Source organism: Lonchura striata, chromosome 12 (genome assembly GCF_050655825.1).
Source record: "Lonchura striata isolate lonStrDom1 chromosome 12, ASM5065582v1, whole genome shotgun sequence".
Classification (NCBI taxonomy): Eukaryota; Metazoa; Chordata; class Aves; order Passeriformes; family Estrildidae; genus Lonchura; species Lonchura striata.
In genome coordinates this window covers 9,396,911-9,415,130 of record NC_140714.1, presented here as the reverse complement: position 1 = coordinate 9,415,130, position 18,220 = coordinate 9,396,911, and the positions used below count along the sequence as shown (strand labels likewise).

Genomic DNA, 18,220 nt, shown 5'->3' with positions numbered 1-18,220 from the left:
ATAAATGTATTTCCACACAGGTCCTTTGTTTATATAATTATGGAGGTTTTGGAGGGGTGGGGGAGATTTTTCTTAGTGACAAGCAGGAACTTGTAAGCTTTGTAGGAACTGGCATGTGTGAGTTGAGAGATATTCTGCGCTAGTTAAGGGATGATGGACAGCCTTGTTTAGGTAGTCAAGAAAACTGATGTACAACAACAATAACACTACTGAGTGTGTTGTTAAATAAATGTATTGATAAAGAGAGGTGTTGCTGAATGTTATGACTGTGGACATGGAAGATGACTTTAAAATTCTGTCAATACTGTTCCCATTAATTCACATTTCATGAAACTGGGGAAGCTAGCATCTTCAGTCACATATGTATGCAGGGGAAGGTCTCCTTAGGAGGGGTACTTGGAGCTGTGCTTCACTTGGGTAGTTGGAAACATTCTTCAAAGGCTTCTGAGAAAGTGTTTGATGCAGTTTTAGTTATAAAAAAACTTATATTTTTTTTTCATAAGAACTACAAATACACTGCGCTCAGTGTGAAGACTTAATGGCTTGGGTTGATGCTGCTTAGGGACCTCAAGGCTGCAATGCATTGCATGATTTTTGTGGTAAACCCATATACTGTTTTTCAGGCTGTACTTGACAAACATGGCCTAGCTCTCATGTAAGCTGCAATGCCAAGTGTAAAAATGACTAGGTGAGATTTTCCAGTCTTTGTTAGGTGGAAAGTCAGATCATCAGAAGGTTATTTTTGGCCTTAAAATACATAGTTACGCAAAGACTCAGTGGCTCTGGAGAAGAAATGAGCAATGCCCTGAGCAACTGATCCAAGTTGGTCCCTGCTTTGGAGGTAGGGAGACAATGTTTCAGTCAGTTCAACCTTCAGTGGTCCCTTCAAATCTGAATTATTCAGTGGTTTAGCACAAGACTGGGTGTAGGAGGTCTAGGGAGACATGCCTGTTTTAGGTGGAGAGGGCAAAAGATAGGAGGAAGAGGGCTGTACTCTGATACTGGAAATGTTTGTGCTGGAGAAATTGCATTAACAATGGAGACCTGAAATATCTAAGACTGGAACTTGGCAAGGACACACTTAGCTTTATAGATGGTTGTGAGATGAAATCAGATTTTAATTCACTGTTCTTTAGATTCTTTTTATCTGTATAGCATAAAATATTTGAGAATTTACAGAGGTACTATGGGATAATAAAGTATATTTAGGGATCTCTGAGTTGTTTTGCCACATTTCAACAAAAGATGTAAATCCATCCAGATGCAAGGTGATACATTTGTTAGCAAAACTGCAGACCCACTTATAAATTGTGAAACAGCATTTTTGAAAGCAGCAGCTCGAAGGGCTTTAAGGTCTTTACAGCTTGTTGCCTCTACATCGTACTTGGGCCATTATTTTATTTAAAAGGGTTAATGTGATTCTTTGGCATATTGAAGAGGAGGGGAAAAAAGTGGGGGAAAGGAATGTGAAGCAAAATAAGTAATCTTATAAACACAGCACTGTTGAGACTGATACTAGAATTGAATTTTGGTTTCCATGCTTCAAGAAGAATGCCAGTGTATTTGGAGAGAATTCAAAGGACAGCTGCAGAAATGATCCAGGGACTGGAAAATAAGCCTCATGATGTGAGGTTTAAAGGAGCTCAACTTACTCAGCTTATTGAAAAGACAATTGAGAGGGGACTTGATCTTACTGTAAAAGGTCTTGTGAGATTTGCTGACAAAGGCATAGCAATATAAACTGAAGTTAGACAAATTCAATTTTGAAGTACAGTTTCTTAGCAATAATAGTAATTAAACATCAGATTTGTTTATAGGCAAGGGGAAAGGAGCAAACATTCATCTTAGTCTTTTATGAAAGGCCCAACTTAGTTCTTTTTGGAGAAAATACATTGTGATTTATTTTTTAAAACTATGATAATATGCCTTTCCTGACACTGGAGTTTAAGAATCTTTGAAGATTTTGTGCCATGGTCAGTTGGTGCAAGTTCAAGTACAAGAATCATGCCAAGATCATGAAATTAAGATGAATTTAGAGGAGAAATAGTTAAGCCTTGCATAACACACATAAGATGTGAAAGGAACTCTGAAATTTAATGCTTTGTGGTGTGCATCATTGGAACGCAGCTCTTTCCCATACTGTGTTGCTTCAGATGTTTAAGATATGGCTAAGGCTTTCTGAAAGCCCCTACAGAGAAGCCCTGATGTAACTGTGTACTCTCACTGTATTCAGATGAGCATTCCTGCATTCCGGATGGCCACAGCAGAAGTCTGTAAATCTTTTTCATCCTTTTTTAGAAACAGTATGAAAAAAATTGCATAATGGCAGTATGATTATAATTCTTCTGAGAGTAAGCACAAACTCTCCTGGTAGGTTTCATTCTTAAATGAATGTAGGACATTCTCTATCTCTCAAATTAACTGGACTTGTTCAGAAAGTTTGTGTTGAAACAAATAATTGTAAGAAGTGGTGTTCTAATAGCACTTGTTTGCTGGTTTTCATGCTGTCCAAATTAGAGTACTTTAGCAATTCTACTTGTCCATCACTTTGTAAATTCACCTGGGGAATTGAGTGACTCAGTTTGGTAATGGCTCCGGATCATGCTTCTACTTTTTATTTGCAGTTGTGCATTCCACCACTCCCTTGACGGCTGCCAAGTTTCTATATTTCCATAGATTACCTTGTTCCAGATGGCTTTGCAGACATGCAGAGCTCTTAAATTCCCTTCTAGTAGCTCTCAAAATCTGCTGTTTTGTGCAGGTGGAGCTCTCCCAGTTGGTTCTGCCTGGGTGCATGCTCATCCTTGCCTATGCAGAGGAGGACGTTGAGCTACCTGGGCTGCTCTTTTCTCCTGTGTGGCTGCATTCCTGCCTCTCCTCTCTTCCTCCTCCAGGTCCAGTCAGGGAGGAGCCCCATTGCTGTCACCTCTGCAGCTGTGCAGTAAGAAAATGCTTCCATGTCCTATGGAAGAAAAAGCTGCTGAACGTTTTCCGAACATTTTCTATCAATTTGTCATACAAATTGTGCTATTTCTGAGGTGGGAAAGAAGTTGTCTGGCAGCTGGAAGTTTCTTTGCTTTGGGCTAGAGGGATAGCAAACTGCAGGAACGTGTTGGGGCACTACACAGCCCAAAGCAAAGACCTCCAGCTTTGAGATCAAGTGCAGCAACCCCTGCTACTCACCTTGTCCAGACAGCCCTGTCTGCCTTAACCTGCAGGAGCAGCTCGCAGGAAAAGTCACAGCTGTGCACAGAAGAGGTTGTGAGGGCTTAGTTAGGAGTAGGGAAATCTCCCTCTTCCTTGCCTTCCCTCTCAGATGTTCATTATCCCCCTCTCCACACCATCACGAAGCTGATGGAGAGGACCTGCTGAAGGAGGGCTGTCAGTTTGTTCAGCCTGAGCAACTTCTTGCATTTCAACCTCTTTGTTTCATTGTGTGGTTGTGCTTAGTTGCATTTATGATAATCATGAAAAATACCCTGAATGTATTACTCTGCTCATAATTCAACATTCAAAAAAGATGGAGGTAGCAGATAGCATTACAAAGATGTGTTACAGAACCACTCACTCAGCATCGCTTTCAGGTGAGCTCTGTGTGAGCACTCTTGGCCAACTGTTTGATGTCAATTCTCTTATGTTACCACCCATAAGTAGTTAAGGTGGTTGGTTGATGGTGTGCTGTACTTTTCTCAAAGGAAGAAATTGCTAATTTATGTGCAAGTCATCAGAAATAAATCAGGTTTAAATGATTTTTGTCTTTTTTCAGTCACTGGTTGCAGGTGTTTTACTGCTAATTTCTGGTCATCTGCATTTACTTTGAAAATGTGTTCAACTGGATTATCTACTTTTTATCTTGTTAATAAAAAAATGGGCTATTCAAAAAAGTGATCATGGCTCTCAGCACTGTCTCACCAAGCTTTGCATTTCTTGCCAGCAGTTAGGAAGTAGGTATTTGGGAGTTTCCTGAATAAGCATTACACCTTTTTCTCTGTGATTGTAAGAGCAAGTCTCTGATTATATTGTTTTGCAAAAAAAAACTTACCAAAATAATTTTAAAAAATTTATATTCCTTAAATCTAGTTTGGCCAGTATATTGTTGGCTGCTGTCTTATTCTGTAAATCTGATTACTGGGTGAACATCCACTCTACATGGAGGATCCAACATGCAAAGCTGGGGCATGACGAGTCAGTAGTACCTGCATTTTGGGATCACTGCATATCTTACCAGTGCCAAAATACTGTAAAATGTGAGATGCAACTCATCCAGAAAAGTGAAACATGATAAAGAACACCTCTTGGACATTGTTCAGCATCATTGAGTGGTTGGAAGCCCCAGAAGGGGACTAAGGAGTTTTGGCTGATGCTGCCTTTGGGCCTCATGAGTGCTCTCAGTCTGCTCTCTAACAGGTTTTGTGCTGGGAAAAGCACATCTGCCAGAAATGTGTGAATTTGCTAGGGGTCCCAGAACCATCTTAATATGACCAAGAGGGCACCAGATCCTGGGCAAGTGCTACAGCTGGTGATGTCTCCTAGAAAGATGTCCCTGAGAAGGGGATGTGGTGGGACAGTGCAGTGGGCTGAGCCTTGAAACCTGTCAGAACACGGGAATATTGCCAAAATCCTGTACAAATCACTAGATTTTAATGCAGAACAGTGCTTACATAGCTCAGTAATGGATCTGACTCTTGCCATGTATGGCATGGGTTGCAGGTATGCCACACTCGAGGCCCATCGGACCTTGACCCCTGTTTTTGGAACGTGGCTCAAAAGCGTTACACAAGCCTGGAGAAACTTCCTTACAATGCGGAGAAAAATGTGTTTGCATGATCTCGAGCCCAGGTGCGAGGCTGCAAAACTTGCCAGTCACAAACCACAGCGGCCAGGTTGGAGCGGGAATGGCACTCAGAGATGGTTTGGGCAGGGGAGAAGGGTCAAAACGAGTTCTGTAATGGAAAGCAGGGCTGAACCTTCGCGTGGGAGCTGCGGCTCCATAATTGCCACACTGTGTGATGTTGCCATGGCTGCCCGGGCAGTCCCTGCGTGGTTTCCTGATGTGAGAGCAGGCCGAGGCTGCCGGCGAGCGCAGAGCTGTCCTACGTGTTTGGGGAGCTCAGGCGTGCACTGGCAAGCCGCGGTGATGGGAGGATCTCTGTGTGGGAGACTGGAGGCTTGGAGCTCAGTCTCTTCCCTCCCAACAGATCAGAGAACGAGCTGTGATTTTTGCAGGACTTTAAAACACCCTTTATTATTTTTTTTTTATTTTTTTTATTTTTTAACTTCTTTCCGTTGCAAAGTCCTTCATTCTGCCTTAAGCCGGGGTGGTGCTAGGAGCGCGGCTGCAGTGTGAAAATGGAGAACCTTGGGGGCACGAAGGAAGGCCTGGGGGGTTCGCCGGGCCTGGAGGACTCTGGCATGTTTTGATCCGAGAGCCTTTGGCTGCCTTGCCATCTGCATAGCCTGTGAATAGTTTTCTCTGGCACAGACCTTGTTCCTTAGTGTTGCATCATCTCTGGGAGAAAGGCCAGGTCCGGAGCCCCAGCACAAAGGCTTTCTGAAGCCGATGAAGCTTGTTCTGTGTGCGGAGCGTCTCTCTCCTTCCTGTCGTCCTTTCCATGAGATTCCTGAAGCGGCCTCCATCCGAGACCCCCCTCGTCAACAGCTGCTTTTTCTGCGCCGCTTCCTGCACACCTGGCTGATGCAACGTCTGCCCGGGAAGCGCGGCCGGAGCCTCCTCTGAAGCCGGGTTGTTCATCCCGGCGGGGAGTGGCCGGGCAGGCAGCCTTGTCACATGGAGCCCTGAAATAGATGTATAAAGGACGTACAGCGAGACCTCGAGGCACAGGCACAGAGTATTTAGTGGGATTATGCAGAAATCTTTTTTCCGATACTGGGACTGGAGGTTGCAGTCCTACTCCTGGCAACTTGTTAGTGGTTAGCCTTCCACTGGTTGTAAGTTTGGAATACTGCTCTGTGCCAGTAAATCCTGCTGATTCCCCTTCTATATTCAGCGACTTCCCGTGACTCTGGACTGTCTGAATTCTCATGGGAACTGTAATTCTCTGGCTTTGGATTTGATCCTAGTTATTGCCCTTTATTGCTGAGTTTCCCTCTGACCTTGCATGTGGTACAGGCTTTTCTCTCTGAAATACCTTCAAAATGCAATTTCAAAGTCTAAAGGTTTTTTTCTTTTTGTGGGGGGTTGTCTGACAAGCTTTTAAATTTAAGGTTTGTCTACTTTGTAAAGTTTAATAGTTGCATGGATTAAACCATTCATGTGAATACTATTGTATCCACAAGCAGCAAAACTTAGAACAAGAAGCACTTTGGTCTGCTAAGGTTGAACCAATGCTATTTACATTATTTAAATTGAGTCTTACTTGATCTGTAGCCATTTTCTGGTGTAGGCAGGTCTCTTAAAACCTGAAACAATATGGACAAGGTGTGGTGGACTGAGCAGTAGTGTTTCCAATATTGCTGTTCCTAGTTATCAGCCTCATGGCAGAAATTTGTTGCCCCTAGAACAGTGTCTGAATGGAAATATGTATTTTACCTGTTTCTGCTTTTAGTCCAGTCTGCTTGGCATCAACTGCAGTTGATGAGACATGGCATTGTTTCCTTCCTGCCACCTGTTTTGGCAAAGATTTAGAGGAGATGGTCGCAGCAGTAACATCAGCTGCCACAGCTGGATTCACTGGAGGTTGGTTGTCAAACTCTTAATCTCAGAGTACCTGTTCTGAACCTTTTTGTTTGCATTTTTGTGACATACAGGCATTTGACTGTTCTTCACCTCATGGGAAAAGAGAGCAGCAACCTCACAGTATAGGACCAGCATAGCAATTAGTGTTCCCTACACCACAGAATAGTTTTGCCCCATGACTGTTACAAAATCAAAAGTTTGTGGAACTGGAAGAGAAAAGGGATATTTTTCCTCTTTCCTATTCCATGTACTTTAGTAACTTTTGTGTCTTAAACTGTGGTGCCTTATGTGTAATCCTTTCTCTTGTATTACTGTATATTTTCCAGAAAATAGTAGAGAACTGTATTTTCAAAAGTAAAATGTAATAAATAGAATAAAATATACTAAATTAAAAAATGTAATTTTAAATGCTTTTTTTTATTAGAAGAATTTGTCACCTTCACCAGCAATTTGGAATGCTGTGAGATAGCGCCATTGTAAAGTAATGTTTTTAGCATAGAAAGGGGATCTTTTGAGTCTGTGGGATTTTTCTGAATTTCTCCACTATTTCTGTTATTCGTTTAGTTTTATTTTGATGATTTCAAATTTTCATAGTATTGTGATGTTTTCTTGAAGACTTCCTCTGTTTATGACCCTTAAATTTTTGTAGACTTTAATATGACGTTCTTGGTTGGGATAGTCTTTTCTGCATTGCATTGTTGACATTCCTTTAAAACTTCATCTGTGTCACCTGCTCGGCACACTGTGTGAGCAGACCATGCAAATGCTGCCAGGTCCCTTCTCGTCAGCGTGGGGTACAGGCAAAGTTCCCTGGCGTGTGCCTGCCACCTCTACATAAACATACCTCAGAATAATTTGGTCTGCCATGGATCACTGCTACTCTGTAATTTGCTTCTGCTTTCTAATATGGCATTTTTATGGAATTATCTTTATGGATGACTCTTCAACCAATTTACAAGCAATAGAAATTAAACTTTCTAGTAAGGTTCTGTGATGCAAATTGGATGTTTTAAGAAAGTCCAAACAAACCCTTGTCTGACATCTTTACCTCTGGACCATATTGAACTGTCAAGGATATGATTGAATTGTCCAGGAGAAGGTGTTTCTGGAGACAAAGTCTTACCTGTCCTTTTTTTACCTCTTACTAAATTTCTCTTATATTTTTTATCATAGTATCTGAAATCTTTAATGATTTCAAAAGAAAAACAGGATTCTGTTTGGGTTTGCATAATGTCTTGACTGCTGAAGCAGGAGCAAAGTTTTGAGGTTATTCTTTTTGCCTTTCAAAGTAATTTCTGCAGTCTTGGGTCAGTTGCTAAGAGTACTTGACTATGCATTTTGTAATTTCTCTGCTTGGTTTAATTTCTATCAGTTGCGCTCTCATCATTTGTATTCCCTTAAGGTGTAGTTCACAGAGGAGTGTAACTAAAATTGATGTTTTCTTCATGAGATAAAATTATGGAATTGTGTGGAGAGATATTGTGAAATTGCCTTAAAATGGCTTAAACCTAGTTTAATTTTTTATTCAATTTACTTACTTTCCATCTGTTTCAAATTTTATCAAAATCAGTTTAACTTCCTTGTACCTCAATTTTAATAATGGCTTACATAGCCTTCACTGAACAACTTTATCATGCTGATGATGTTAGCTAAGTAGGTGTATTCATAAACATGTATTGAGGTAGTGTGTAGTGCTTTCATAGAGCACTTCAAGAATACTGGGAATTGTTAATATGATTTCCTGTATTGTAAGGAACAACTTGACTGATGCATAGGCCCATGGATACCAAAAGCATTTTAAATCACCCATATTCTAAAAGCAGTAGTCTTGCCATTCCCTGGTCTTTGACTACAGCTCTTGTGAGTGTGATGAGCAGGAACAGCTCTCATTAGGTTGTTGCTTTTTGACATTTTACAATTTTAAAATGCTGCTATTCTTGTTCTAAGAGCTTGTCAGTGTTTTTCAAGGTTCTCTAGACACCAGAGAGCAAGAAGAACTCTGAACCAAATATGTACATAGAAGCATTTATTTTTGCATATGGTTGCATACATATAAACCAGGGGTCAGTTTTGAGAAAGGCCTTAGACAAATATACCTTTAACCATTGCGCTATACTTGTCAATAACTTGGTTATCATGGTGTGCATAGCTAGTAATGAATGCCAGTGTTGCCTGTTACTTTGATATTTTCTGTTGTAGACCAGGACTGAGTTCTCCCAGACGCTGTGGGATAGAACTGCTGTCTTGCTTTGTCAGCCCACTAGCAGATGATATATGGATCTAATGATAATAGTGAATACGTACATCAATATTTCATTCTTTAAAACTGGCACAGTTGTTTCCTTGCTGCTTAGTGAACCTAGCTTGTTTTCAGAGCAGAGCTAAGCATTTCTATTGGTAGATTGAGGTGCAGTTCAAGTACTTTTAGCAATCTGTTTCACAGTCAGTTGCAGCTAAATGATTTAAGGATTTATCTGCTCTGCCCCTGTGTCTGTGTAGATAGCTATATAGAAAAACATGTCTGAAATTCAGGGAATTTGATGCTTTTTTTTTTTTTTGACCTGGTAAATAAAGAAAATCTTGATCTGATTCTGTTTGCTCTAAAGGTGTTTTCCTTTCTCTGAAGATCTGATCTTGACATGAGGTTTATGCGTGTACTGGGAGTGCTTGATTGGACTCAGGTGGACTATGCACATATTAGAGTGACACTGGCAGATGAGAGTACTTTTTCAGCATGGTAATGGAAGCTGTTCCTGTTTACATTAGATGTCCCATAGATTTTGATTATTCTGAAATTTCCAGGGGAAAAGATAAATGAAGATGATCTAAGATGCTAACACTTGTTATACTGCTCTTCATGCTGAGTGATTTGCCAGTGGTGCAGATAACAGTGTAAGTATGAACTCATCAGACCTTGCTGTTTCTGTCCCAAATGAGTCTGGCTGAGAGGATGCCAAAGAAGTATACTCTGGACTGGCCCGTGGCAGTATGAGGTGCAGGAGAAAAAAGTGCTTTGAATTTGATATGACTGGTAATGGCGTGGGAGCTTAAAAATGTGCAGTTCATTATACATGGAGCTCATCCTTTTGTAATAGAGGCCCATTGCTGAGCGTAGAGAAGATGATGATGGTTATTGTTCAGACAGTCACTCTAGGTTGTCAAAAGTCTGGAATCTGTTGGGAAGTATGGGGAGAGGTAAAGGAAGCAGTTGTCTGTCCTTTACTATCTGTGAACAAGAAGTGGTCTCCAGTGCACATAAAGGTGATTTCCTTGTTCTCCCTGCCCTGGCTCACATATTGAAGTTCTGCATAATCAGAATAGCCTTTTGTCAGTTTGTCCATGACATGTTTGTACCAGTGTTACTTTTTTATCTTTCTTGGCCATGCATGAGACAATGGATGCACAATAGTAAAGTATTTCAGGCTCTCTGTGGACAAGACTCACAGATGTGCACTGACCCTGCAGAGGAACAGGATGAATCTCTGTCCTCCCCCTGCTTGGTAACTGCTTTGTCCTTGAATCTGTGACCATGGGAGGGTGTGAGGGACACATTCTGTCCCCCCTGAAATTCTACAGCATCACCTGAGCAGCACCAAAGGATGACTGGGTGTGAATTATGCAGTCTGTGAGACTGTGCCTGGGGTTTTTGTCTGCAGGTGAATTTTTCATGACACTCACAAATACTTTGTAGAGTCTATCACCAGATGTTGCACACCATGGGTTCCCAGAAGTGTCTGTATGACTGGGACATGAGTGAAAACTGGAACAACCACATCTTGAAGGAGGAAGCTCTGGTGAGCTCTTTGACTCACTATGCTTGATTCTCCCTGTTAGTACAGACTTCTAACACCACAAATAATAAAGAGAGTTTCCAGCAGTAAATTTTCTGCATCTGCTTTATTTGTACATGGATGGCACTGGCTGTGGAAATGAGCCAATGCAGCGCTGCAGCCGTTGCATCCTAAATAGTGTTCCGAAAATTAAATTCACTGTTACAGCAGCAGGTGTTGCTTAACCTTCACTTGGCCAGCTTAGATTTATTACAGTCTTTTCTGTCAATACAGGATGTTACCTGAAATAGCTGAATAGCATATATTCACAGTGTAGCCAAGGCAGCCAGTCACACTGGGTCAGTCCCTTGGCGTGTGACTTGTGCTGAGTGAGAACTGGGGATCCCAGTTGGGGTGGCTGTGTGGGTGGATGCTCAGCTGGGCTGTTCTGATGATGTTGGGGAAGACCAAGTATCTTTATACCGGTATGACTGGTTAAGGAGGCTGGTGTGTAGGTGCCAAATGTGGGGGGAAAAATATCTTCAAATGCTGCATTTTCAAAACCAGCTAAATATTGTCTACCTGATAGGCCATCAAAATTCCTATTTCCATTTGATTTCAAGAAGAATTGTGTTGTAGGGGAGGTAGATTTGTGCTGTGGTCTGAAGCTCATTAGATTGAATTAAGACTTAGAATTTAATAAAACGTCTTTCAGTGGCAGGAGAGAACTGGGTATGACTTCTGTTTTGGTTTTTTTTTTTTCCTTCAGCTGTATTTTTGGGGGTAGAAGTAGAAAGGACCTTGGGGGATTGAATATACAGGAAATTGTCCAGTTTGGTAGGTGAACATCTAGATCTCAACCCCAGCATTTTCCGTCAGGCTGATGTTTTGCATGTTAGCAGGCCAAGTTTTGTGGAGTCCAGACTGTAATGTAGCCTGAAGGTGATGTGGTCTTGGACAGCACTTGAAGTTGGTCTCAGCAATTTGTTTTGAATTGTCAAATTGTCAGAGTTGAAAGTACATGTAAAATAGCAGCACCAAGCAGTAAAATCTGAACATGGGTGATAGTTGGGCAAGTATTGCTGGGTCAACACACAAGTGAACTGGAATTTGCCTTGTTTAACCTTTTGGTTTGCCATTTCATGTTTCTCCAGTAATCTTCCCAAAAATGGGAGTTACCAGACCATATCAGCACAGCAGCATTTGTACAGTACTGAGAGAAAGAGGGTTTCCTATGAGAAGTGGGTGAAAACTTGTCCCAGTTACTCCTGGCTTGACCAGGTATCCTGTGACTCTTGTCCAGAAGCTGCACCTGAAATCCTCCAGTTCTGCTTAGTCACAGGCAGGCAGGAGGCTGGAATTCATCCTGATGAACTGTCAGGCTGCTGCCAGCTGGGTACAGTCATTGGCAAAGGCATGAGATCAATAGAGGGAAAAACATCTAAACAAATATTTGGAAAGATTACTGGGTGTGGGGAGAGGAAGAGTTTTCCATATTCCTTAAAGGGAAGGATGCTTCAGACACTGAGAAGCTTGTGTTATTTCTTTTAACCTTGTGCTAGAGTTTTATGTGACTCGGTTGAAGCAGGGATTGATGTCTGTAGCTTTTAGCTGTATTTTAGTAGCAGTTTGTCTCATCTTGTGGCAGTGTAGAAATCACAACTCTTGTCACAAGCACGAGAAAGGGTAAATAAGACACTTCTGGAAGGTCCTTTTATTTTTCTTTTTTTTTTTTTTTCCAGAAAACACACTCAAGGACACTGGGCTGTCTTGGGTTGGAACTACTTGTGAGCTTAGTCCTGCCTGTTTCCTTTTTCATCTCCCACCTCCCTGTGAGACTATTGCTTTGGGGCATAACAGGGAATTGCCATAGACCACTTAGAAATCTTTATGTGCTACTTCTGTAATTCACTGTATGCCTGTCATACTCTATGAAGGATTTTCCATAAGGATGTATGCTGAAGAAGGAAAAGTATTTCCTTGTGCCAAGAGAAGTGGCCTGCCTTTTAAGACAGGAAAAGGCAACATAGCATATAGCATTTAAACTTTCTGACTCTCACTCTTCATTTGCCCTTATAGCGAGTGTGTGTTTTTGCCTTTCTGGGGGTTTTGTGTACTAAACAATGGCTGGACTGTGGTGTCCAAAGGCAGTTCCCTGTGTTAAATTCACTACCCACAGGAAAACTTGGCTCACGGCCTCTCTCTAGCCCAGGAGGGTTTGCTGGCAGAGCCCCGAGATGCCGGGGAGCATGTGACAGCAGGCAGGCTTGTCTGCGCTGCCGGAGCCAGGGAAAGGCAGTGGAAAGTATTCAAGGCTGCCCTTAAAGTTTAACGTGCAGAGCGGGTGGCTGTCACCATTTTTCTTTGGTTTTAGAGCTACCTTTGCTGCGTGCAGAAATGCAGCTTCTCTCTGTGGTGTGTGTGTGTGTGGGGGGGGGGGGGTGTCTCTTCGAGCTGTATAGAATAATAGCTCCTTTATGCTCATCTGTGTTACTGAGGTTATTTACATAACGAGGAGCTGATCCCATTTCACCTCCGGCCGCCATGCGACCCCAGGAAGCCCGCGTTGATCGGCGATTTCTGTGGCGGCCGTAGCAGAGCGCTGCGGTCAGCAGGGAAGGTGCAGCCGGGCTTCCCCGGGCCGGCCGGGGGCTGCGCCCCGGTGCCGCCGTGACCCACCCACGGTCCCGCCGCGCTCCCCGCGCCCGGGCTCTGGCGTGGCTCTGCCTGGGCAGGTGTCAGCGCCATCCGTGCGTGGGAACAGCTGCTCTGCCGCTCGCACTCACCTGTGCTGTAGGCCTAGCAAGTGCACGTACAAACTGAGCTCCAGGGAGAGGTCGCAGCTCGGTCCACCCTGGCATTGTCTGGGTGTCCACAGAGATGGGATTTTGCCTGCAGCTCCTTTGGGGAAAGTGGAAATGCTGGTGGAGGGCTGTGGGTGATAGGTGACAGCTGCTGCTTATATGCAGGAGTAGCTAATAGATTACTTGTCTGATAATTAGTCCCGAGTTTACTTGGGGGAGGAGGGAACTGTCATTATCAGCTTTAAGGCAAAGCAGCTCATTGCATGTCAGTCCAACACTGCAAAAAACCCCTAACCTCCCCACCCGACTTCTGCCATCTACCTTTTCCCTGGCCCTACATATGAAAATGAAGTAAAAATGATGTGGCATGTCACTGATGGAAATATATTTCTGCTTTTCTTTGCTGTGAAAGCCTTCTTTAGAGGCATACAGGGAGACCTCATCCCATAACAGAGATGCAATGCTTTGTTTCTACCCTGGTAGGTTTCCCCATGTCCGTGACGTGTTGGCCGAGGCTCTGCGGCTCCTCTCCGCCCTCGGAGCGGCCAGTCGCTGCCCTCTGGACTCCGTGATCCCCGACGGGCGTCATGAGCATTGCAATCCCTCTGGGAGTCACCACACCAGATACGTCCTACTCCGACATGGCTGCAGGATCGGAGTGAGTGTTACCCCACGGATGAGGAGAAAGGAAAACGGGAGGGTGCCAGAGGGCTGACCTGGAGTCGGACTGTAGGATTGGTGCCAGTGCCTTCTCCGCTTGGGAGAAAGGGGCTGCTGGTCCACTGGCTGTATGAGAGATGGGTATTAACAAATGCAGAGTTATGGAAATTGGTAAGTTTGACAGAGGATATGGGGAAAAGGAGAATTCCAGCAGTATGAGGCCCTCAACCATGTTTTTTTATCAGCTTGGCTAGTAAATCTATACTCAAGTGCAGGCAGTCGTGCGTTTGCTGTACCCAGGCTTGACGTTGGCATGGCGCAAATCAGCTCCTTTTCCAGCAGCTGCATTGTGAGGGATCAGCGTGCTGAACCTTCCTCTCAGTAGAGCCTGTTAGCTCAGACTTGGTACCAGTCTTGTGTGACTGATTTGTGGAGACCTTTGGAGTTTGACAGAGATGTGAGACAGCACATCTGTCACACAGAGCCTGGGTAGGCACCTTTATTTTGTTTCTGCCCCTGAGCAGACTCCAAGGAGCACACTTCAGAGAGCATCCTTTGGAGTCCCCACCACAGGACCGTGTGCAGGGCTCTCACTGCAGCCCTATCTATGAGGCCTGTTGGAGGGGACTTACATTTCTTTGAAAACACTTTACTTCTGCAGAGTCAGAAGTATTTGAAAATCAGGAAATACCACATTGTGATCTCTTCTTAAAATCTTGTTAGAATCATGTCAGGTAGGGTTAGAGTATGTTTTTGTCAGGGATGAGAGTGAGGCCTGAAGTTTATTTCTTTGTGCTTTTACCTCCTGCTTGCCTGCATCCTTCTTTGAAACATGGACTGTAGTATCTCTTTACAAAAATCTACAAATGATGTTTTGGAGATAGGTTTCTCCCATTTATTATTTAGAGGTATCTACTGTGCAAATACCTGCACCTAGTGCAAATACCGTACCTAGTCAGCTGGACTAGTGTAGAACAGAAATTGCTCCAGACTCTATTAATTTTGATCTGTAAGAGCAGTGGGCTAAGGTTTGAATCACTGTTTTTCCCTTACATCTCACCCTGATTTGACTATGCATAGAGTTTTGACTATGCAGTTGTACTCTCTACAAGACTGCTAATGCTCTTTTTTGTCTGTCTTGGCACTGGCCCCATTCTAGCCATTCTTCTTTGTGATGCTTCATTCCATCCTAAAGCCCACACTTTTACATATTATTTTTAAAGGGAGAATCACAATCTAGCAAGTCACTCATCTGCACTGGTTACATGATCCTTCACTTTTCAAGATATATCATTTAGTATTGCTTGTCACACTGCTTCTCTCACAGCAGTACTTTGAAGACTCAACATGCAGGAATTTTAAACTGTTTATGGCAGGAGGAAGAGTGCTAAATAGTTTGCTCATGTACTTTGCTTTCAAAGCTGAGCGTGGCAGGGAGAAGAGCCAGATGTGTCTGCGCATGTGTCCCTTGTAGCATTTAACTATCAAAAAGACTGACTGTAAACCTTCTGCAGAGCATTTTCTTTCTCCCTTGTAAGAATTTTGTAGGTCCAACTTGAGGCTAGTCTGGAGTGCATTGAAAGAAGGTATTTGAAGATTTCTGAATTGGTTTCTTTCTGTTTTCTAAAAATTTGGTATGCCAGGACTTCATTCTCCAGGCTTTGCATCGATGCACTATTACTGCTGAAGTGTCCTTCAAAGTTAAGGCTGTCCTTCACTTTGCCTTTGAAACTCTCTGGTTTGATACATAAAGTCTAGGGTACCTGAGCTTTGTACCTCTTAAAAGGGGTTGATTCCAAGATGTGCATCACAAAGGCAGCAGGGAAGGTAAAAGGAAAACTAGCTGATCTTCTTTACAGGCTGAGCTGTAGCATCTTTCACGGCCTCTGATAAAGAGAGGAGGTGAAAATGGTGTAGGGTGTTGCTGTTCATCTGAGGGTGACATGGAGGCTGCAGAGTAATTTTGCTGTGTTAGTCTGACTGCATATTGGAAGGTGTGGAAGCTGCTTGGCATGCTGCTGCTGAGGAAGCATGGGCCCCATCGTTGTTGCCCCTGGACACCGTTGCACCAACAATTCTGAAGTTTTATTGCTAGTGCTTGCGGCAGCATTGCTGGTATTCCAGTCTGACTGTGGTTAGGAATGTGGCTGATTTGGACGGAGGACATATCTGCTGTTTAGACTTTTTAGGCTCTTTTTCTTCTAATACTGAAATATTTCTTGAAAGGGTTATTAAACCTGAATGGATTTGACACTGTACCAATCTGAAAGTCCTAAAGGATTGTTGCAGAGGCTGGATTATGTGGCAAGCTCTACATGGTACCTTTTATTAAGAAATACATCCTTTGAGAGAGATCATCTTCTGTATCTCTCCTGCTTCTGACAGTTTAGCTGGCTGTAGTAACATTGAAAACCAACTGAATTTATCATGTCTTGCACCTAAATCCCGAGCTACAGAAGTGTTGTTTGCATAGGTGTAATGTCTTCTACTTTCTGCAGTCCTTTGTACAAATAAATTATTGCTCCTTTATGTTACAAAGACAAATCCACCTTACTCCAGAATAAGCCAGAAGCTCAGAGGTTGGTGCTGTGGAGAATAGATGAGGTTGAGTGGCAGGGTGGGGCAAACTTAAGTGCAGCAGAGATTTCAAGAGGTAATAGGAAGTCCAAAGGGCAAGGGGTTACTCTTCTTGGGTGCCTAAGCACTGCCTCACGTGTGATTGCTGGCCATTATTTGATGGTGCCCGATTCATGCTGGCCATGTAGGACCCACTGAGAATCCTGTGAGATCTCACCAGAGCAGCAGAGGTCTGAGGTAAAGTTTTAATTTTCTATATTTTTCTTCCCTGCTTGCTCAGCTCCATGCTGTAATTTTGATGAAGATTTCATCTGCAGACATGATTCAGTAATATTCTGTTGTATTCTGATACAGGCCCTACTTCTGATCTGTGCAGAGGTTATTTGACTTGTATCTTCTACTTGTTACAGAAGACAGCATGTTTCCTTGCTGGTGTTCTGTCTGTAGCCTCATTATCTAATATCCCCTGCATTGAATTGCAGCTGTCCCTTCTCTGAGTAGGTTTTCTGCGGCTTTCTGCTGAGGATATACCTTTGATTTTTAGCTGTTTTTTTTCACCACCCTGTGGTGGAAGAGTGCATTGTACCTCAGCAGCAGATTTCCTGTTTTGCTCATTGCAGGCTGCTGTATAGAAAGCACAGGGTGAATCTGATCTGTCTGTGGCCACTGTCTGTCCAGGTCATGGATTTTGTTGTCTCTTTGTAACAGGAATCTCCAGTTCCTGGTAGTTGCTGTCAGGATAGCTGCAGTTTTTGTGCAGGCTTTTTCACGGGATGTTGGACTCAGTAACAATTGATATCTGAAGGAGAGAGAAACAAGTGCAGGTGCAGGAAAGCTGCTTAGCTGCAGTTGAAATAAGCTGTTGCAGAGATAAAATGGCAGTACTGTTCAGTGGCTTTGAGATTAGGCTAGCTGGGTTCAGATGTAAATGCTGAACTAGACCAAATTTCCTCAACAATAAGGAAACTGAGCTTCTTACATGCTAATTACCTTTTTAACTTCTCAGACTGAGACCTAGTTTAATGAGCTGTATAGGGTGGCCCTTACTCAGTTCCTTCCCTCTGAAAGCAGGTTCATCCTGTACAGCTTCTGCACACATGATGCTTGGTGAATTGCATGACACCACCTCGATTTCATGAAGTTTCTTAATTTTGAGCTCATGTGTTCAATAGAAAAGAACAGTGAAATACTGGCACTAAAAAAAATGATGTTGTATTGATGGGTTTTACTTCTGGCCCTTTCTGCAGCCCAGAGTCTGTGGAAGCTAGTCCAGCTGTCAGTGAGAAGAATGTGTACTCCAGCCACGGCTATGGGGCCACCCAGAAACACAGCTATCGCGGGCTGCCTTACGCAGTGAGTACTCTCTCTGCAGTGAATCAGCTCTTTACTGTCTACTTTTACTCTCTTCTCCTTGTTCCGTAGTTCTTTGCCTATTAAGCTTTAGAAATTTTGGCTTATTTATTAGGGAACACTAAGTTAGAGCTGAGTTTTGCCATATATTTTTCATTTCTGTGTTTATTGTTTGTGAAGTCTTGCATACTCTACAGCAAACTTTATTAGTGTTCTAGGTGATAGATTTTTAACTGAATGAAATAAATGAATGAAGTGTGAATATATATGAATATGTAATATTTTCCTGGTGGTAATTTTAAGCCCCATTTGGTTTATTGTGCACTATTTATACTTGTTTCAAAACTGCTCAGATTTTCACA

General features: G+C 42.9%; 1 protein-coding gene across 1 annotated transcript in view; it reads left to right on the top strand.

Annotated features, from left to right (window-relative positions):
• The window catches only part of SETD5 (SET domain containing 5), a 65,089-nt gene that overhangs the window by 11,897 nt on the left and 34,972 nt on the right, over positions 1-18,220 (top strand). The window contains exons 2-3 of the mRNA XM_021531454.3: positions 13,755-13,929; positions 17,756-17,861. Coding sequence (XP_021387129.3) covers positions 13,859-13,929; positions 17,756-17,861 — 177 coding nt within the window. The 5' untranslated portion in view covers positions 13,755-13,858. The remainder of the gene's footprint in view (positions 1-13,754; positions 13,930-17,755; positions 17,862-18,220) is intronic.